Consider the following 23,007-nt stretch of genomic DNA (forward strand, 5'->3'; position numbering starts at 1 on the left):
AAGGGTATTTTTGGCAGCTGCATCGAGGCTGACCCAGCTGCTGACCCAGCCTGCGGGGTTAAACCAACAACATTGAAACAACCCAGAAAAATGACCCAGCAGGCTTAACCCAGCATTTGGTTTGAAAAAACAATCCAGCGTGTTTTTTATTTTGGGAAGTGTGGAAATATACTGATTTGAGCAGCAATTGGTGCTCGAGCTGTTTTACTTTCTTTATTTCTATGGAGAGCCTGATGACATCACACCATGTGGAGAGGCACTGGCTGAAGTAATGTAATCCCAATGATGAGGGTCGACGACCTGGGTTACAGTTTTTGGCATTGCGCTAGCTCTGTGTGTGTGTGTGTGTGTGTGTGTTGCCGAAGCAGTGGTGTGTAGAGATGAAGAGGTGATTACACTCATGACACAGGGGGCTGGATTATGGAGGATTACATGCACACACACATACACACACAGTCGCACACACGCACACGCACGCACACACACACACACACAGTATCCCTCATGAGACAAGATTCTAAATGCAGGGCTAATACTGTCATACAAAAGGGTCAGAGAGAGGGAGAGAGAGAGAGAGACAGAGAGACAGACAGGGAGAGAGAGAAATAAGGGCTGGATATGTACTGACGGATTATGAGGCATTATGTCAAAAATATCATAAAAGTAAAGCAGCTTGCATGTTTGACTGTTGCTCTCTTTCCTTCCATTCTCCCTTCCCCTCCCTCTCTCTCTCTCTTTACCTCCTCCCTCCCTTCCTCTCTCCAGGCAGTAGGGTGCCAACATGGCCGTTCCTCGGGGACAGCCTCCTCCCTCTCCTCGGCCTCCTCTCCTCCTCCTCCTCTTCCTCCTCCTCCTCCTCTCCTCCTGCCCGCCCCCTCTGCGGGCCCGGCCGCTCGTCGTCCACCCGTCCATCAACGTGGCGGTGGTGTTCAGCGGCTCCAGCTACCAGAACGAGGTCAGGGGTCGCCTCAGCGGGGAGAACTTCGCCGACCTGCCCGTGGTGGTCAACCCCGTCACCGTGCTGGTCAACGACACCAACCCCCGCGACCTGCTCACGCGCCTCTGCGACACCATGGCGACGGAGAGGCTGCACGGCGTGGTGTTTGAGGATGACGTGGGCTCGGGTGCTGGCGCTCAGGTGAAAACGCAGGAGAAACAATTTAGTTTAGGCTTTCCAGATAAAACATCCTTTCCAGAGTCATGCTGTTCAGTTACTCAAATCAGTGTTTCTTAAAGCTGCACAAGGCAACATTTCTATGTAAAAACTAGACTGGCATTCAGAGAGTGCAGACCTCCGCCAAGGTTTGTGCTATTATTGCTTGTTTGTGAGTCGGATCCGGATCTGCTCCAAAATTGTATGGGTTCTTCCTTGGCCCATGCTACACCCTTCCATCAAGTTTCATGAAAATCGGGCCAGTAGTTTTTCCGTAATCCTGCTAACAGACAAACAGACAAACAAACAAACAAACAAACAAACAAACGGCACCGAAAACATAACCTCCTTGGCGGAGGTAATAAAGCCATCTTATCAGCTTAAATTGCGAAATGGGGCTGCAACTGAGAAAAACTTCACATGCCCCAGGTGAGACTCTAAATTCGCTCTATTTGCCCAAGAAGTGACGAATCAAAACTTAAGAGCAAAATACAAAACTGGCTCCTAAACAGCAACACTCATCAACGATGGATGAACTTCTTCACTGCTTCCACCCCCACCAGCTACTAAGAGGGAGTTTAGGTGTGAGGAATGCATGATGATATGGCATTGAAGTCATCAAAATTCAAACAGTCACCTTTCACCAACATGCAAAACAGTGCAATAAAGTACAATAAAGAAAGAGTTTAAAGTAATAATGATATAAACATTATTTGCTAATGCTGAGTCCCAACAGGGAATGAGTGCTGTTATGGTTTGACGAGCCTGGGTCCCAGACCAAGACTCAATTTTCCAGTTTCACCATGGCAATCATTAAAGTTTCATCTAAAAGTTAAATATAACTTTGGGTTCTGGGCTGAATAACTTTCCAACTTGATCTAAATTGTCTCCCTTCTCGACCCAGTTTGGTTTTGTTAACAAAACACCCTCACGGTGAATATAAGAATCATACTATCAAACTGACATGATTAATGCAGTATTGTGCCGTATTTTCCCCACTTCATGTATACAAATGGGGAATCTGTCTGTTGTTTCCTCAGGTGGCAGAAGTGGCTCAGATTCTGGACTTCCTCTCCACTCAGACAGCTCTGCCCATTGTGGGCATCAGTGGCGGCTCTGCAGTGGTCATACCACACAAGGTACTGTGTAGCCTGCAAACCCTAATCGTCGTTTTGATCTTTTGACCCATAACTACGCTGGAGTTAACAATTAATGACCTTAATGACCCATTACTTTTACTTCCTGGAAAACAGAGAATCTTTCATGGTGACCTCATGCTGCACTAGTAGGCGTACATTTAAATTCCAACCAATAAAACCATCACACATTTTTGAACAATTCTGCCCCTCTGCCCCTCCCATCAAATCAAACTTCCCTTTTCTCCCTGACTCATATTCCATTGGTTTAGACTTTTGAATGATCCCTCACTGCATTATGTCCTGCCCCAACATCCTATTTCAACAAGAAATACATCAAATCAAGGAAGGATGCCATTTCATGGGGTCTGTAAGACAGAACCCACAAATATAAAGTTATAACATTCACGAACCATAATACAGCACCTATTACAACCCTAACCTCAACCTGTAAGGTAAACCCTGACAGGAACAGCAGCAGCCCTTCACAGCAGCCTGCCTTAGTCATAACTCTTCCACACCAGCGTCATTCAGCATAAAACTACTTAAGTAGGTCAGAGTTGTGATACCTACTCTGGCAAGCAACGTGCTGCATGCAAATATTTGGATATGAGCAATAGGGATGGGTGAACGTCAGCGATGACTGCAGCCATCGACCCTCATCAACTTCTGTAATCCCTGGCTGGGAAAGTCTGAGCTGATCTGCTCGGGGAAACTTTGCGAGGAAAGACAAGTGCTACGGGCAATCTGAGCCTCAATCAATCATCCCCGCACACTTGAGGACCGGCAGGTTTTCCCCGCTATGATTTAGCATGTATGATTTAGCATGTATATCATTGATGAATGGAGACGGAGAGCGCTGAGCTGTTTAGTTAGATTGTAATGAGGTGATTGATGATATCTTTATCTCTACTTTTTCCCCACTTTTGAGTTGTGAGTGGTTCCTCCATCCCTTCCCCTTGTCGTTCCTTCCTTTACTCACTTCACTGCCATCATCAACACCTTGTATTTATAGAGCCGGCTCTGAATTTCTCTTTTTCTCTCTCACACATGCAAACACACATGCAAATGCGCACCCTCACAGACGAATGCACACGCTCACACACACACTCACACACAGCCAAATGGGCTCGTTCCCACACCTAGCCAGGCACGAGAAGCTTCCAAACCCGGCTGAAGAGTGTAGCCGGGTGTTTGCGAGCGGTGGATCACACCCTCAGGCTGGATTTGTAAAATCATAGCCTGTATTTACCAGTCGCCTGTTAATCGGAGGTATCTGTGGATGGCGCGTCATGGAGGGGTATTAAACAGAAGGAGTTGTAGCTACAGGGGAGTGATTGATTTGCAGTATTGTAATGGGAGAAAGGAAAAGGCAGAGTGAGTGAGACAGAAAGAGATGGAGAGAAGGAGAGAGATGCTTAGATGAAGCTTGGCTGACAGCAGCCTGAAGGCAGTGTTTGACTGCTAACTTCCCGCAGATAAGTCTCCCTTCCCTCTTTTTTCATAAGAGAAATACTCTTTCTGTTCTTATTCCCTGTCTTTCTCCACTCCTCTCTTTGCCTGTCCTTTTCTTTTCTATTTTCTCATCCTGCTTTTTTCCATCTTACTGTCATCTACCAGCTTTTTTTTTTTTATGTCTCTGTCTCTCCACTTTTCACCTTGACTCTTTTTCTTCTGAAAATTGCCATCCCTCCTCTCTATATTTCCCTCACTGTCTCTTTCCCTGCTCTTTTACCATCTTCCCCTCTATCACCCTATACTCTTTGACACATTTGAATTCAGTTTTTTAGTCCTGTTGTGTGCTGGCTGAATCCATTAAGGCAGTGGCTAGGAGGGAGAGGCCTGTGCTCCTCTCTCCATGGCCCGGTGTGCTCTCTCTGAGCCCCAGGACCCCATTAAACTGTTAATTAGACCCTTCAGGAGGGCGATGCTCCCCGCAGCACTTATCATTCAACCGCTAAACTCTAACCATTCACTCTCTCCCTCATTCTCCATCTTCCTCTTCCTTTCGCAACCTCGCTCTCCCCTCTACGCCTTCCCGCTGCACCTTAAAATGGCACAGAGGAGTTTGTATTTACACCAGATGTGCTTTTGATACTCCTCTCACGCAGTACTTCCACTGCGGAAAGTTAAAGCGTCTCTGACTATCCAAAAATAGCTGTAGGAAACTTTGTCAGTTATCCACAATCTCTGGTTCGCAATTGGTGAACCTGATCACGGCTGATTCAATCTGGGTTATTTAACCTCTCTGCTTGATGGAGGCAAGAGTCGATGAGCCTTCACAAAGACAGACGTGCAGATGGGATGTTATCTATCGCACCGAGCGGCCGTTTGTCTGACGAGCCCAAAGTGTTGAGTGACAGTTCTCTATATAGTACAAAGAGTAAAGCACTCTCCTCTGAGGTCTGCCTGTCGAAGGCCTCATTCAGCGCCCCTCCTGCTCCTCTCTCTCCCTCCCTCTATCTCTTTCTCTCTCTCTTATAGACGCTTTTGTTGTCAGCAAGGAGAAAAAACAGCTTGTCAGAGGTATCTGACACAATGGGGCAGGTGGATTGGACTGGAGAAAAACATATGTGTGTGTGTTTCTATTAGGGGATAAAAGCACCTCAATAGCGCTTGATTATCAATAGCCTGATGATGATGAGTATCTTTGATGGCGGGTTTAAAAAGAAGCAGCAACCGCCCGGGCCGCCTATTAATGGTTCCTGTCTCAGTGATCTCTCCACGGCAAACAACAAGGAAGGAGGGAACGAGACAAAGATGAAAAGATTGAAGGGAGGAGAGGAAGTGTGTCTTTTGTCAGATGGCACATATATCAAGCAAATGAGAAAAGGAGGAAATGAGAGAGCGCGAGCGAGGGGGAAGGAGGAGCGGGTGAGAAAGACAGAAAAACTGTTCAATAGGGCCTGCGAGAATAAGAGCAAAATATCGCAACGCGTCTCTCCGAGGAGTTGGAAATCAGAGGTTGTGTGTGAGTGTGTGTTTCTATGTGTGTGTGTGTGTGCTTGGCTGGCTGGCTATGACTCATTGCAGTGTGCTGAGTGATCATTAGAGGGTGCTGCATCCAGATGTCGAGTCATGGGACTGGTAGAGCAGGAGACAACAGGGAGGAACAGAGCCCAAGAGGCTACAACAAACACTAACAGGAAGGTTGTGTGTGTGTGTGTGTGTGTGTGTGTGTGTGTGTGTGTGTGTGTGTGAAGACACCTTCCCCAGGAGGATAGATCAGCACCATTTGCTGCTCCAGGAGGTCTGTGCTGAAATAAATTATTAGAGAATGTGAAACTTCAGTGACAACAACAAAACTGTGGAGTTTATTTGGTACAATATTCTACTGTCTGATAAATCTGTATTCTGATGATGATGATGATGATGATGATGATGACATTGCCACCGTTGTCATCAAAACTCTGCTCTTTGTTGGTGTAGACTGGTTTATACTATGTGTTGCCTTTGACAAATTACATACAGCATGTAGTTATGCTATGAAAAAGAACATAATTGCTTTTGTAAAAACAACAGAGTCACATTTACTACTTGTTTAATGACATTGGAATATATGTATTTGAGCAAAACTTTTTTGTTTTGTTCCAGTGTTGAGATGCACTATAATTAAGTTTGAGAAATAACAGATTATAGCAATTTGACGACAACTCTCATCTGTTACATTTAAAAACACTGAAATCTGACAGGTATTTTTGAGAAAATATGTGTTGACCCTTGAGCAAGGCACTTAACCCCTAAATGCTACAGTGACCCCAGTAGAAGACTGTGGTTGTACTGGGCAGCACTGGTGTGTAACTGCATGTAACTTACTTGATTACACAGAAACTAGTTTGAAGGGAGACAAACTTTTAAGTTGATTACAGTTATTAACTTGAAATAATGAGTGATAGCGGTTGTACATAGTGATAATAACGGCATTCAAATAAAATCTGTATTTGTTTATTGAACCTTTATTTAACCATGTACCACCAGAGAAATTAAGAATCTCTTTTTCGAGGGCGATCTTGCCTAGAAAGCAGCATCAAAATGAACATAAAAGTTGCAGACAGACAACATACAAAAATGTACAAAAGCAAGCAAAGTGCTCTGATAGCAAGTCACAGCAGTGGTCTTAAGGGCCAAGCCTATTCTAATCTTGACTAAATGAAGCTAAGACCTCTTTGTGTGTTTGTCAGTAAATGGGAATAAAATTGCGTATTAACCATGAATCTTATGGATTTTTGAGGCAAAGTACCTGAACATAATAAGACTGCATTGCTGAGTTTGAGTATTCCAGTCGATAACATTATTTATTACAATTTGAAGCTGTCAGTAGCAATTATAACTTGAGAGTTTAAGTCCCATTCCTAACTGCAGTCTCTGGTCAGACTCTGCTGTTCGTTGTGATGTTGGACCAGAGTGATGCAATGAGCCAAACCTCTCTCTCCATAGATCACACTGTAGTTTATATTTGGGTTTGGTTCTGTGGCCAGACTGACCCGCTTTCTCTGTGTCTCTCTCTGTCCTTCTGTACCTCTCTCTCTCGCTCTCTCTCTCTCTCTCTCCCTCTCTCTCCCTCTCTCTCTCTCTCTCTCTCTCTCTCTCTCTCTCTGTCATGGTCCAGAAACCGCACTCAGAATTCCATAACCAGGTCACCAGAAGCCCAGAGCCGCTACTCAGTATTCCCATTGGAAACTGGTTTCCAGCGCTGGGAATGAAACCTTGCCAGATACCATGTTAATGACCATGCCACCGCAAAGCTTCACAGCATGGCCCATTTCAATAAGACAGCCAGTCAAACTACCAACGTGGTGGAGAATAGGGTCAAAATTGAAGGAAACTGCATTCTACGCTTCTTTGGTGGCTGATTTTTTTTTGTGCCTGGCACTCCTGAATTAGCAGTTGGCTTTACTTAGAAATTCAAAAAGTGGGAGTTGTTGATAAGCTATCCAGGCAGCTGGAAAGGCAGGAAAACTTCCCTCCAGAGCTGAAAATTCAAAAGGTTACCCACCTCCATAATACTGAGGACATCCACATTCACTTTGCCATTTGCGTGCTTACTAGCTATATGCATCTCTAATTTGTGATTACCGTGTGATTATCTGTTAAAACAAATTGCTGACGTGTAAAGTATACATTTTCTATCAATAAAAAAAGAGCAAAGGGATTGTTTCAGATTTAAGATAATGTGATTTTGTGTGAGTTGCTGAGCTTGTGGGAGTGTTGCGGCAGGGTGACCCTATAGCTAACCTATCACTAATGTACAACTCACACGCAGAGGCTGCCACTGTATCTAACCGTAGCACTGTCTGCAATCACGTAATACAGATTAAGCCTGCCTCTCTGTGTCACTGCATTGAAAACACTGAGAGGGTTATAAACGGAAACATCTGGTTCAGGATGTTCTTACGGTTGTGCTTGTGCATGTGTGCATCATCAATCGGTTTCTAGATCCATTTCACTGTATGTCAAGATGTGGTTGAGACGGACACGACAGCCAACATATGTACAAACTTTATGGGAAGGGCTGGAGTGTAGGATGACATGCATGACATGATATGTGTCAGATTGCGCAGCGTACGTATGTGAGTGTGTGAGTGTGTGAGTGAGCCTGCCTGTGTATGTGTGTGTGTGTGTGTGACCTGCTTACGGTTTGACCCGTGCCAGTCTTTCCACTGAGGGGAGGTGCGCAGTTCTTCCTGGGGGAGGAGAGGAGTGTGTGAGCAACCACCATGACCACCATCTTCCTGTCACATTACCATACGCTCCTGCAGTAGGGCCACTAATTATGTCTGTGTGTGACAGCCGCACTGCCAAAGCGGTGAGAACGAGACAGTTGGGAAGGGGGGAGGGTGGTGTGGACAGGAGAGAGAATGGACGGGGACAGAGAGGGGGAGAGAGAGAGAGAGAGAGAGAGAGAGAGAGAGAGAGAGAGAGAGAGTGGTAAACTGTGTGTGTGAGAGAGAGAGAGCGAGAGAGAGAGACAAAGGTAATTTGTAGTAATCCTCATTCGATTTCACTGTGAGGGGGAATGTGGATCTCCTTATGTACATTTGTTCGTTCAATATCTAAGACACTGCTAATTGGATTTTGACGAAACTTGGGGCAATGATGCATCTCACCACTATGTTGTGGCATTTGCAAAATTACACTGATTGGCCCAAAGGGGTTTGCTGCATTATTTGTTTATTTCTTCGATAGCTCAGACACGACTGATTGGATTTTGATGAAACGTCTTGAAATTATGCATCTCACCGCTCCGCTCTGGCATTTTCAGAATTACACTGATTGGCCCAAGGGGGGCGCTACAATTACAGGTCAACACAAGGTGACAGGCCTTGTAGCTAGTCTGGTATGTAGCACAGCTAGTGGTCTAATGGAGGTTCAGCCTCCGCGAGCGAGGCTCAAACAGCCCCAGACAGATAAAGCTGGTAAACTGAGTGAAGGAGAGAGAGTGTAGCTGTGATATTCCTGTGGTATTCCTCTGGCTCACAGCTCCCTGGGGCTTCGCCGAGCCTCTGAGCTGTACGAGAGAGGAACAGGAACAGGAAGGAGAGATGACAGTTGTCAACTCACAGACTGAGGAGATCTGAGACCTGGTCCCATATGGCACTTGACAGTTTAACACTAGTCTCTCATCTACTGTCTCTCTCTCTCTCTCTTACTCTCTTACTCCCTCTCTCTCCCATGTATCACTAAAGATTCCTCCATCTCCATACATGTGACTGGAAGGGCGCTGGTTTGAATCCCCTGAATGATGCTCTCCCCTCCCTCAGCAACTACTGTCAAGCAGCCCTTGAGCAAGGCACTTAACCCCTAAATGCTCCAGTGACCCCAGTAGAAGACTGTGGTTGTACTGGGCAGCACTGATGTGTAACTGCATGTAACTGTTTGGAGGTGAAGCAGGGCGTCACTGGAAAAGAGCATGCATGATCGACTGCCCTTAAAGGTTAAAGGTTAAAGTTAAAGGTTAAAAAATTGTTTCCTCTCTGTCCGTTGACGTTTCCTGCTCTTTTTGGTCCATATCCAGCCTTTCTAAAACTCTTACATTCTCCGTTTCCTTCCTCTTTGTATTGCTCAGCCTCTCCCCATAGCCTACTTTGTCTGATCCAGAATGTTATTTGAAGGGCGCAGGTTCAGTGACTCTAATAACTCTCCATCTCATGTGTCAACACACACACACATAGGTATGCAAATGCTCTATCCATTCTGGGCTCTAACTAGCTTTGGGCCCGCCCCTTTGTGACAGAAAGAGAGCAGCAGGACTGAGCGTTTGAGTGCAACTCCAAAGAAACATGCACCAGAAGAACCTCAATTTGGACAATCAAAGCTCTGCCATGAAATGTGAGCGTCTATAAAGGTGCAGGCTGTAAGATGAATATTCATGGTAGCCGGTCCCGGCGACACGTCACTCTGCATCTGCAGCTTCATTGCTGTAGGGTGCGAGTGTGTCTTTGACAGCTGCATCTCTATCACTCCCAATCAAAATGGGTTTTAGTGCTTCATAGATCATAAAATTTTTTGATGTCAAATCTGCTGTCAGAAATGTCAAAAACTGCTATGGCATATGTTTTGTGACTGAGGGCATTTGTAAACTTCTCCTGACCTTTTATATGTCATGGTGGATATTTATGAGGGTTTTATGACATTTCATAAAAGAAAATTCGAGTGCCAGGTAGAGAACATTGTCCAAGCACCGCTCACTCTCCATTTTGTCCCTTTTCTTTTCCCATCTCTTTAGTAGCAATATGGTTAACAGTAATGGTGATGCGAGAAAATATTGATTGAATGACAGTAATGGATACTGATCAGACTCTCAAGAGAATAAGTGATCAACATGCATTACCCAGGTATTGGTGAAATGAGCAGAGGTGCTGCTACAATGAGGAGTGATAGACAAGTGATATGACAAGTGCAAGACCTACAGTGTATTTTGATAAGCCTCTGTTGTATCCTCTTTGGTTTAGCTGACATCCCACTGATTCTCCCTTTTGTTATGACAGAAAGTTACAGATATCCCGCTGTCGTGGAAAAACTTTGCTTGATTTTCACATTTTTAACTTGTACGTGGCTCATTATTTTTTATTTCGTAGGTGCATGTTTGTCAGTCTGAAAGTGAAATAAGGCTGTTTTTCTAAATATTTGAAAACGTCTCTTCAACATGCATGGGAACACAGGCAGCAGGTTGGCCCTTCAACCACAGGATCATTATGGAGTTCACCCTGCTTATTACTGTGCTTTCACAACAAGGTTTGTGTTTGGTAGCAGTGATACTCTCTCAGTCAGACTCTCTTCCCCTTCATAGGCTGAGGGATCCACCTTCCTGCAGATGGGAGCCTCTCTGGAACAGCAGATCGTCTGCATGTTCAAGGTACAGCAGTGCTTTGTGTTTATACATTCACCATCACTGATAATCAGACATCAGATAGTAATTACAAACAATGCTCTTTGTGTTAGTTTTAAACAGCTTGTCACATCTGATGGGTGGAGTCTAAAGTCTGTGACTGACAACATACTTGACACTATCTGGGCTGGCACTCCATCCCAATTTTTATGGTTGCAATGATTCTGTATATCTACATTTGATTGAGTCACATCTCAGCAATTCAACTCAATATCATTACTATTATATGATAGTATGTTTATTTTATTTCTTTATTTTAATATGTCCCTGTTTCAGCTTATGGAGGAGTACGACTGGGGCGAGTTTGTGGTGATCACCAGCTTTTTGCCAGGATATGACACCTTTGTGGATATAGTCCACTCCTACACAGACACTTCCTACTTCATGTGGAATCTACAGGACGTCCTGTCTCTGGAAATGTCCGTTGGGGCTAATGATGTGAGGACGAAACGCATGCTGCAGCAGGTAGGACGAAATATACTGTATATATTGCTGAACTTTGTGAATGGTAACTCAATAAATTTAATAGTGAAATTAATTTTATTTTGAATTAACAATAGTTTGTATAGTGCTTTCTCAAGGACTGAAGTTACTTAAAATACATATCTATAGAAAAAAAAGAAAAAGGAAAAAGAAAACAAGAAAAAGTCAATGATGTAAAATCAAGAAAAAAAATGAAAAGCCTGTGTGATCATACTTCACTGCCAGTGTTTTTCTGTAATTGCTATGAGTCATTCCTCCATATATCTTTAATTTCCCCTTGGACTTAGTCATAGTATCAGGTTTCAAGTAGTCTAAGTGTCAATTATCTCTATCTTTGTAGGTCATTTTCATTGTATAACCCTACTACTTTAACAAATCACTCCTTTGTCTCTTATGTATTGGGCAGTATTAAGGGTTTGATCTTGGTGTCTGTAGTTTGCTTTCCAATTCTGATTCGGTCTCTCAGGTCTTGCTAGCTTATTGTTCTTATGAACTGGCCCTGTACCTGTTCCAGATTGAGTCATACTGAGGGTTAATGTTGCTGGCTGATTTGATTCTGTCCTCTGGGTTTCCATTGATAGATACAGTCATTTCTGTCTGTAGGTGGACTCTCAGGTCCTGCTGGCCTACTGCTCCCATGAGGAGGCGCAGTATTTGTTCCGTCAGGCGGCTGAGGTGGGCCTGCTGGGGCCGGGCTACATCTGGATCCTGCCCAGCCTGGCTGTGGGAAACCCCGACAGCCCTCCACCCATCAGCTTCCCCGTCGGTGTCATCGGCGTAATAACGGACCACTGGAGAAAGAGCCTGCGGCAGAGGGTGAGGGAGGGTGTCGCCATTGTGGCTAAAGGGGCAGAGAGCTTCAAGAAGCAGCAAGGCTTTGTTCCTGAGGGACACAGCGACTGCAACACGCCGGCTAAACAGTCTGACAACAACACTCTGTTCAGGTGAGAGGGAACATGTATGGCATGTAATTAATATATACAGGTATAGGCTAACAGAGGTACAGCCACAGACCAATTATATGACAAATTGATATTGATATAGACCTTTGAGGTCTTATTAATATAAAGACAGGAGAGCTTTAGAAGACACATGTACACCCACAAAGACACTCACACACACTCTTCACGTGAGCTTACAAGCACGCGGCGAGAAGTGAAACTACTTAAGTATTTTGCCCCTCTATTCCATGTGGTCTGAAATGTAAATTGACCTGGATTCATTATTCAGAGCTCAGTCTGTCATGGCTGAATCTCCTAACAGACAGAGAAGCGTCTCAGCAGGCACATCCTGCCCTCCACCAATCAGCTAACTCTATCATCCCCTAATGAGCTACTTCCATTCTCCCACATTAGATTAAGCCCTCCCAGGGGAGCTTTAGGTTTAATTAGGAGGTGCTCGTTGTAGGTGTGTGTGTGTGTGCACGTGTGTGTCTGTGTGTGTGTGTGTGTGTGTGTGTGTGTGCATCTGTGTACTTGAGTATGCATATTCCTGTGTGCTTGCATGTAGAATCAAAGTTTCTTGATTGTATATTATTTACTTTCGCTGTATGTGTGTGTGTGTGTGTTAACGGGTTGCAGGCACATGCTGAATGTGACATGGGACAAGAAGGACCTGTCGTTCAACAGCCAAGGCTTTCTCACCAATCCTTCCATGGTCATCATCGCTCTGGACCGAGAGAGGCTCTGGGACAAGGTACTGGGCACCCGAATCTGAATACATACTGGCACCCATGATACTGGGACAACAGAACCTCAAATACAGCACAAGGGACAGAGCAAGACATACAATCTATCACTCTACAAATACATAACATTATACATTTTAAATACATTCATCAAATACATTCACATAGATTCAGCATTCAATCACATACTCAAAGTCAGCATTGCATATATTACGGTTTCAGCTGTACAAAAGGGTGGTGAGAGTTCAGCAGTGCGTTGGAACAGTGCACCATGGGATAGTTATACTGAGAAGGATGAAATGCATGAAATACCTTATGAGCATTGTGGAGTATAGTCATGAAATCTGATACTAACACTGAAAAGTGGATATTTGTGAGGAGTGTTTTTTAGAGGACCTAATTAAGAAAAGAGTCAGAGATGCGACTTGCTTTTTCTCAACTGGAAGCTGCTCTCTTGCTCTTACTACACTATCGCTATCGCTCTCTCCGCCTACATGTAAAATCAATAGCTGGATGCAACAAGTCCAGGACCATTCTCTGGGGGTTTGTCGAAAGGCATTTTGGAAAATGTAGGAAATCGCTAACGGAAGCAGAAGTAGATGAAAACTGCATCACCACCTCACAAAATAACTCCTGGAATGTATTGAATATCACAGATTGATGGTATATAACAGTGTAAGGGTGGATTTTTCCTTTAAGGTTGGTCTACAGGTAACAATTAGATGTGTATTGGTCGGGGCTTCAGTTAGGGTCAGGGGTCAGGAAGAAAATGTAAGTAAAAAAATGTGTAATAACACAAAGTGTTAGTATCTTTCTCCTGGTGGACACCAAACTGTTTCTTGTGCCTCGCCCTTTTCTCAAGGGGTTTCTCTCTCTTTACACACACACACACACACACACACACACACACACACACACACACACACTTCCCAAGGGCATATTGAAAAAGTGAGACTAAACAGAGAGTCCAGAGTGTAATCTCACAGCTACAGTTGAACTCATTTATTCCTGCCCTGGAAAGACCAACCTAGTTTATCAATGTCACCTCCTGGCTGCTGTGTATGTATGTGTGTGTGTGTGTGTGTGTGTGTGTGTGTGTGTGTATGAACATGGACGTGTAATTGTGTGGCCTGTGTGTACACACATGTGGTGTGTTTGTGTTTGTGTGTGTGTGTGTGTGTGCATGTGCATATGTCTAAATGTTTTGGATGTGATTATGTGTGTGCATGCGTGTGTGTGTGTGTGTGTGTGTGTGTGTGTGTTTGTGTATCTTGAAGCCTCAGCCATAATACAGCCATAACTCAACAGCTTCACTTCATCCAGTCACCATGTCCTCATGTTCAGATGTAGATACACTTTATGCAGTACTGCTGTTCTCACACTATCAGCAGCCACCTGCCACCTATAATACTACCATACACACACACACACACACACACACACACACACACACACACACACACACACACACACACACACACACACGTCGAAAATCAGTAGATCTACTCCCCTTCCTCTCTCCATTTCATTCCTTCCTCATTAGAACCTGATCTCTCACTACCTGTTCTTTCCCTCCACCCCCTCCTCCATTTCCTCAGTCCCCTCTACCCTCCTTTCCTTATTCCCTCCTCCCTTTTCTCTCCTTCTCCCCTCCTGCTCATGTCATGTAGCTCATCCATTACGCCGACAGGTTGTAGTGTGGCATGCTCTTTTCAAGCCCCTCTCCTCCAGTGACACCCTGACAGCTCAACATGCTGTTGTTCCTTATCGCAATCTGAGGAAGGCTGGGGCGGGGAAGGTCTCCTTGTCTCTCCTTGGCCCCTCTCCTCCTCCTCCCTTCTTTCTCTGCCTTTTCCCTCCTTTTCCTGTTCCCTCCTCTAGTTTTCCACCTGTAGAATCTGCACAGAGAAAAGGAAGAAAGTGGGAAACTTAAATGTATAGAAAATGGAATAGTGCAAGTACCACTTTCTCACTGTGATGTTGAGTACTAAACTTGCAATATTTGCTGGTGCAAAGCATTGCTCCAAGCCCTTTACTGAGACTTAGACTATTAGTTTTGGGTCACTGAACACAAATGGTCGAGATATTAGCCATTTTTTCTCTATTACAGAGATCTACCATCCCTCTACTGACCTTATTCTATTACTTTTAAATGCAAATAAGACAAAGGCAACAGTGTTTGCCGCCAGCTGTGCAAAGGCTTTGTGTGGTAAGGTTTTCCTATTGATTTTCTAGATAGGAACATACATGCTACCTGGGCTAGATTCCAATAACTGCTGTAGATATAGTGGGCAAAATATATCACCTCCAACTGTGAACCTATATCCCTTCAGATTCTTGAGATCCATTTGTTTCTAATACATTTTTCAGCAGGGGATCTGTGAAATGATAAATGTTTGTCCAGTTCCCAGGGTTTTGTATGATATTGCATCTCGGTACACAGCAGTAGGACAGAGCTGCACTGTACTTGCTCTTCCAGGTAGAGTTTCACTCCCCGAGTGAATTTCAACATAGCTGCCTGGGCATAAGGTCTATGTGTGAAAAAAAACAAAACAACAGAAAATCAAGGCTTACTTTTATTTCCTACATGAAGTACTGGGAAAGTTCTAAGATATTAATGTGCTATTTTAACCTTTTACCTTATAGAATATAGGGTGCTAAGAGGGTGAGAATGACAGGTAGATGACAAGAGGTTCTATTGAAGGTGGTAAATGAGAAGGCGAGAAATATAGGAAGGCTGTAAAAGAGAGATAGAAATGATTGATCTCCACAACTGTCATCCGTGTTATCCACTCAGCTATCATTCACAGGCAGCACAGAGAAACGCTGCACAGCAATGCACATCATACATCAGCGTAGGTTTGTAAATCAGCCATGTGTGAAAAAGGCAGTAGTGAGCTCTAGGAACAGATCAGGGGTTGGTAGAAAAACAACGGGCTCGTTAAGGATCTAAGACAGAGAGTTTCACATAACTCAGCGCTGGTTGAGCTCAGTGCGGTTCAGTAGGACGGGTTGATGTGACAAACAGAGTCCTGTTAAGGCTCTCAGACAGGGGGTTTCACAGAGCTTAGCACTGACACAGAGGGGATTACTCATTGTGCCTTTGAACTCGGATGTGACAATCTACAGGGATTCAGGTCCGGAGTGGTTCCCACTGAAGCTCAGACATTCACAGCTTCCTCTTATGCTTAGCTGAATAGAGTCTGGCTCTCTGGCTCTCTATCTTTCAATTCAATTCAATTCAGTTCAATTCAATTCAATTCAATTCAATTCAATTCAATTCAATTCAATTCAATTCAATTCAATTCAATTCAATTCAGTTCAATTCAATGAGCTTTATTGGCACAGTGAGATGTTCCTTCCATCGCTAAAGCAGTTATACAAGAACAGCAAATACAAAAAAATAAAAAAAATAAAAATAGACAGCAAAACATGTAGATAATAGGCCTTTAGAATGCTCTAAATATAAGTAATCAATTGAACTTTTTCAATTTAAGAAACAGTAACATTTCAATATGAGTATTCAGTTGAAAAAAGTCAATAAATAATTGAATAATCAATCACCAAAAAGAACAGGGGCACAACATGTAATGAGCGCTACACATGCTGGGATGTATTATTAACTTAATGTGGTTGGTTTGCTCTTTGTGTCTGTTTCTGTTTCTGCCTTTTTCTTTCAAAAACTTTTTACTCAAAGACTTTTAAGGCGTCTTAGTATGCGTTAATGAACTCTATTCTTCTTTCATCTTCTTCTCCATTTCCTCCAAGTTGGCACATGCTAATTCTCCTTTCTAAAAGAACGAATAATTTATCCTATGAAGTGGGAAAAGACAAGACAGGTGGAGAGAGAGAGAGAGAGCGAGAGAGAGAGAGAGAGAGAGAGAGGGGAAGAGATGGAATGACACGCAGCAAAGGTCACAGGCGAGATTCACACCCACAACAAGCACACGGTACCCGCTGTGGGAGATTTTAACTCACATGAAGGCCCATGAAGGCCTGCATAAATGTATAATCAGTAAAATACTCAGCACACAGAAGTAGAAATGAATAAGCACATAATGTCTTGATTTAGTGAAGTGTGTGTAGTAAGAATAAGTTTTATTTTTAATAACATGGCAAATACAGTCAAGGAGGTATCTGTGTTAAGGCCCCCAAAAGGTGGGGCGTAGTAAGGTATATAAAAAATGGTTTTATATATTTAGGTTCAGTTGCTTCCATGGAACCAGCTCGGGTTGTCTGAATTTGATTTGTAAACTCTATCATATTGAACTCTATTGCACTTGTTTGAATTATTTTATAATGAGATTGAAGAAGTGTGGTTGAAGACCTGACAACATCTGGCCCACCTGAAGGTCATTCTCCCGCACCGCCTTGACCCGCTGAGTCACCCGGACACCCGTTGCATGATAATTTCTTTGTCTCCCGCCACCCCCCCCCCCCCTCCCCCCGACCCCTCTCCAGGTGGGTACGTACGCGCGGGGGATCCTCCAGGTCCGCTACCCGGTGTGGCCGCGCTACGGCAGCTTCCTGGAGCAGGTGTCGGACGACCGGCACCTGACTGTGGCCACGCTGGAGGAGCGGCCCTTCGTCATCGTGGAGAACGTGGACCCGGGCACCGGCACCTGCGTCCGCAACACGGTGCCCTGCAGGCGCCAGTCCAACCGCACTGAGAGGTACACACACCACACACACACACACACCAGCATGAGTGCCAACACATACACCTGCACCCTCTCTCTCTCTCTCTCTCTCTCTCTCGCTCTCTCTCTCTCTGTCTCTCTCTGCCTCAGTTCTGTTCTGTTGAGACATTTGCTCGGTGACTCCTAGACACTAAGGCAAATTTCCACACTTCATTAAACAGAGAGTAAATGTAAGCGCTAAATGTCTTCTGAATACACCTCCAGTGTCGCACACAGATCACAGCATGACAGAAAACAACCATTAAACAGCTATTACCTCCAACTGGTACAACTGGTACTCATCAGGAATACACAATGTCTTCATCATATTCAGACATTCATGGAAAATGCACTACACGAATAGAACTACAAGTCTGTTGTGCATTGTACTGCTGATCTGTACTGCTGATCTGCTGATCTCTCAAAGTTCAGCTGATTAATAACTACACATTAATACAGCCAACATATGTGTCAACGAAACTCCATCACCTTTCGTTCATTATTTAAGAGGGTGGTTGTGATGCTCCTGCTACTAAAATCCATAACCATGTCCTTGGAGTTGAAACATTTAATAAAAAGAAAATGATAAAAACACCCTTACACAAACAGATGGTGATTCCTGTAGGCATTGGTATATAATTATGTACAGTTGTGGGGACAGGACACACATTATGGTGCATGCCAACAGATGCAGGAGTCACCAGGGGAATAGATATATCTTGAAATCTGCTGCTGGTTCTGCACTGTTGAAAAAGTTATTTTCAGACACGTTTGTGTTGCTCTTCAACACAACATGTTAATAACGACATGTAGACACCATATATTTTGTTAGCATACCTGTTTTGTTGTTAAATTGATGGGAGATGGTCTTAAGGCAGATGGAAAGCACCTCACTTTCTTTTAGGCATAGTGGAGTGCTTTAAAGCTGAGGAAAATTAAACTTTTTAGAGGAGAGACACCACATTTTTTGTGACCCAACCAATCACAATGAATAGGATAGTGAGCTTTCATGCTATGTAGGCAGCTGCCAGGTTGCCTCTAGCCCCACCTCTGGCTCCATTTTCCTCCATTGCCAAAGCAAGTGCAAGCAAGTCTTCTCTTTGCAAAACAAAATACACAAAAAGCAAAACCAGTGGTACATGCAACATGCACGCGTGTATCTACAATTCGTTCATGTAACATATGTCTATTTTATGATGGAAACAAAATGCTGCATGTCTGATGTTATGGAAACAAAGTATGACTTGCATTTTCACAAAATGCAGTTGCACTTTCTTTGCAACAAAGTCAGAATAGTGTGAACAGGCAATAAAATGTATTTGGGTCAAAACTAGACTTAAGGACGTATTGGAAAATGATGAGTGTGTCAAGATAAGCTTGGTATGGGAAGGGAGGCAGAATGTGATGTTATGCATTATATAGTCATTTATACTGTACCCACCAAGGCTCACATGTATCACACCTAATCAGGTAGGATTATTAGAGATTTAGGACATGTTTCATCACCTACACATTCAGCTCATATATGTCGTCTTGTGTGTCTCTACGCGCGCGTGTGTGTGTGTGTGTGTGTGTTTCCTCACGCAGAGCGCAAAGCTTACCATGGATGGCACATTAATTAGAGAGAGAGATGTGTAGCGGGTGTTGTTGGGTGCGATGGCACATTGATTGCCAGTAAAGAAGATTTATCTGTCCAACATGGGGACATCTATCATGGCATGGGACAATGTTATCCCATCTTGCCCTCTTTCTCTCCCTCTCTCTCTCTCCCTCTCTCTCTCTCTCAGACTCCCTCCCTCACTTTCTCTCACTCTCTGTCCTGCATGCCCTGTTTGGATGGTGATCAACAGACAGGGAAAGAAAGAGAGCGAATCAGAGACAGACAGACAGAGCGAGATAAAGAAGGAGAAAGAGAGAGAGAGAGAGAGAGAGAGAGAGAGAGGGAGAGAGAGAGAGTGGACTGCTGCAATATAAACCAGTTAATCTTGCTGTGTGTAAGTCTAAACAGCTTCCCTACAGAGCAGATGTTTAGCGTAATTAAAAGTTTTTTGTCTTGCTCATTAAAAATCCTTTCTTTGGACAGATGACGGCTTCTTTTGCCAGAAACTGAGCCTCCCTCCTTCCATTGATCAAGAGCAGGAATTCATGCAACTCTTTCTTTTCCAACCTTGATGTCACTGATACTGAGATACTAACACAATACAAAACAGTGAATGTAGCATCATGACTGTAGGACACTGGCATTCCACATTGTTCCCTAAATGGTCGCAGTGGCGGCAAATTAAAGGATTCCTCCTCTCCTCCTCCTCCATCTGTCCTCTTTTGCTCCTGCCCCCCCCCCTTCTCCCCAGCTGAAGCTGGTGCTGGTGCCCTGTCAGGCCTTGTCTAGAGTTGTTCGCCTTGTGTTTCCTGTCTACCGTTCAGCTGAGTATCCGTCTCTCTCCGGTCCGACTCCCTCATGGTGCTTCCCTCCACGCTGCACTAGTTTCTGGGCATTTTGAGGAACACACAAACACAACACAACTGCTGTGAATCCTCCGAGGACGGGCGTGTGTGTTTGTTGGGGTGTGGGTGTGGGTGGGTGGGGGTGTGTGAGAGAGGGAGACAGGGTGTGTGTGTGTGTGTGTGTGTGTGTGTGAGGGTAAGAGACAGTGAATGCAAGTGTGTGTGTGCTTTGTTAGTGGAGTGTGTATAATGATGACAGGTGGCCAACTCCTTCAGTCTGCAGCGATTAATTAACTCGGTGTCTATCAGAGCTATTGACTCGTGTGAAAATAGCAAGGCTTTCAAATAGAAAGGAATTTGTCTGAATCGCGTCCTTAAAGTGTCGAACAGCCTTGAAAATAATTGACTTGCGTGTTAATTAATCGCTTGGGTCTTTATGTTTAATCTGTTGTTCATTTACTCATTCGCTTGCTCTCTTTTTCCTTCTACAGCTCCTATGCTGACTCATTGACGTGCTGAGGCTCTCTATCTGAATCGGACACGCACACACACACACACACACACACACACACACACACACACACACACACACACACCATGACTCATAGCCCTTTTAGCTTTTAGTCCTCCATTCTGGCAGCTGGATAGATGAAGAAGTGAAGAAAAGAGGGAGAGATTTTTTATATTCGGTGCACACGTCTCTTCCTAAATCTTTGTTTTAGGGAGCGTGTCTACTTCATTTTCAATTTGTCTGCCTTTGACTCATATTGTCTGTGTCTGTCCACCTCTCTTGTGGTGGCTCTCCATTCTTTTCTATTCTTTTTAATTTTCTTTCCTCACTTTCACTTGTTTCTTACCTTCTCTCTCTCCGTCTGTTCTGTTCCCTGCTACTACACCCCATTAAGCAGTGAGGCCAAAGGAAGGATGCGTGTGTGTGTGTGTGTGTGTGTATGTGGGTGTGTGTGTGTCAGTATTCCCTCACACACTACACACCTTAATGGCCTTTGATTAGAGGCCATCACAGCCACTCAACCATCTACTCCAGACTCTCTCAGACTGTCGGCCTGTGAGTGTGTGTATGTGTGTGTGTATGTGTGTCTATGTGTGTGTGTGCATGTGTGCACCCACGCGTTTGCCATTTTTTAGGTGGCTCCTCCTTCTCTCTGAAAGACACCCTGTTAACAGACATTGATTTTAGCTAATGAGCCAGGCATCTCCTGCCCTTCACTTTGCTGCTGTAGACGATGGTTGCGCACATTTATTTAGCACTCACTCTCTGAAACAAAGTACAACAATGTAGCTTTAGTCACCGAGGCTAAAAATAGTTATAGTCTCAGCTGTGACAGAGTTGTTGATCACACCACATCTTGACAAAACTGTATTTTTATAACTTGTGTGTGTGTGTGTTTTTTGCCTTCCTCCTCGCAGCATTATCGGCCATTCTGAGCCCTACACCAAACTGTGCTGTAAGGGTTTCTGCATAGACATCCTGAAGAAGCTGTCCCGCACTATCAAGTTCTCCTACGACCTCTACCTGGTCACCAATGGAAAACACGGCAAGTTGGTCCGTGGGATTTGGAACGGCATGATTGGAGAGGTGAGACTGAGGCCTGAGGTATTTAAAGAAGGACAAATCCCTCTGCAGAAAATGCAGCATCCAGTGTTGCTGCGTTGAGTCGCTCACTAGCCTTCTACTGACAATTAAGATTTCTTTACATTTTTCATCCATGGATCTAACTTCAGTAAATGTAGCTTTGGTCTGCGACATGACCTAATTAAATCATGACTGAAGTTACTTCTATATAGCAGTTACTTTGTAATACATATCAATTTTGTATCCACCTATTTTTGTCATATGGCCCAGCAAGAACAGAAGAACAGGCCAACAAACAATCCTGGATCATGACCCATAGTTTTAACAAACAGTAAAACAGTAATTGTGGCTATTTCTTATTTATCTGTTTATTTTATCTAACCAGGTTAGATAAACCAGGCTCTGTTTTTACAGAGCTAGCTAAGAAAGCAGCATGACAAACAAACGTTGAGGACCAACAACATACAACAGTGTTACATAGTACATAGTAAAACATTGTATAAAATCCAAATGCAATCAAAATTACATTAAAGAAAGAAAAAAAAAATGTTCTATATAAGCGCTCCAAAAGAACAGAGTCCAATATGAAACCAGGAGGCTCAATCTTGACTAAACAAAACAAAAACATCTGCCACAAGATCCTTCAATATCGGTTTAAATCGGCCTATACCAAGAGAGACCAGCTGCACCAGCTTTAAATAATTTTGCAGCAAGTCCAATGAAGAGGCAGCAGAGTACATGAAAACAGTTTTGCCTAATTCAGTGCTGAGCTCAGGGACGGATAACAAAAACAGCTCCTGAGGCCGTAAACAGTGATTTCCACCAAGTTTTTGACTTGCACAAATAATCTTAAAGTAGAGCACGAGTAGCCTGATAGAAAACGTACCAGTGAATAAGACTGTGAGAGGAAAGGGATGATACAGGGTGCAATGATGAGTGAAAGCTTTACAGTCAGTAATGAACCTCAATGCTTCACACATTGTCTAAAACACAAAGACATTGAAAGCAGACACACAGCTGATGAAACAAACAGATCACTGGTGACACAGAGTGAGATTCAGTACTTTGTGTCTCTGTTTTCTTTCCCATTCATTCAGTGCAGGCGGTAGTTTGCAGTACTGATGGTGCAGTATGTAATTGGTCAACAGCAGCGCATGGCAGAGGCTGCTCCTTTGATGGGTTTCTAACTAGGTCAATGGTGTGAGGGCATGCATACACATATGGTGGTAATACATGCTTTCTCACACACACCAAGCCACATCAAACACAGCTGCATCTCAATGTGAACGCCCTGAACAGGTGTTCCTCAGGAGAGCATTCCTGCCTGTGTTTCTGTGCCTGGGGCCGCTCTGCTCTTCTCTGCTCTGTGTGTGTGTGTGTGTGTGTGTGTAAGTGTGTGTACAACTCCGCAAAATTCACCCTCACCAGAAAGGCAAGTGAG

General features: G+C 44.0%; 1 protein-coding gene across 1 annotated transcript; it reads left to right on the top strand.

Annotated features, from left to right (window-relative positions):
• Positions 1–781: 781 nt before the first annotated feature.
• LOC139665569 (glutamate receptor ionotropic, NMDA 2C-like) lies at positions 782–21,587 on the top strand (the record flags this gene model as incomplete). Its single annotated transcript, XM_071544621.1, has 8 exons — positions 782–1,138; positions 2,194–2,292; positions 10,580–10,645; positions 10,955–11,143; positions 11,765–12,105; positions 12,742–12,856; positions 17,310–17,521; positions 21,401–21,587. Coding segments are annotated over exons 1-8 (1,566 nt in total), but the record flags the coding sequence as incomplete, so codon positions are not given.
• Positions 21,588–23,007: the final 1,420 nt, after the last annotated feature.

This window comes from Centroberyx affinis, unplaced genomic scaffold, assembly GCF_046629955.1.
Source record: "Centroberyx affinis isolate AG114_WGS23_722 - 3 ecotype Tasmania unplaced genomic scaffold, CSIRO-AGI_Caff_v1 ptg004623l_1, whole genome shotgun sequence".
NCBI classification, from domain to species: Eukaryota; Metazoa; Chordata; class Actinopteri; order Beryciformes; family Berycidae; genus Centroberyx; species Centroberyx affinis.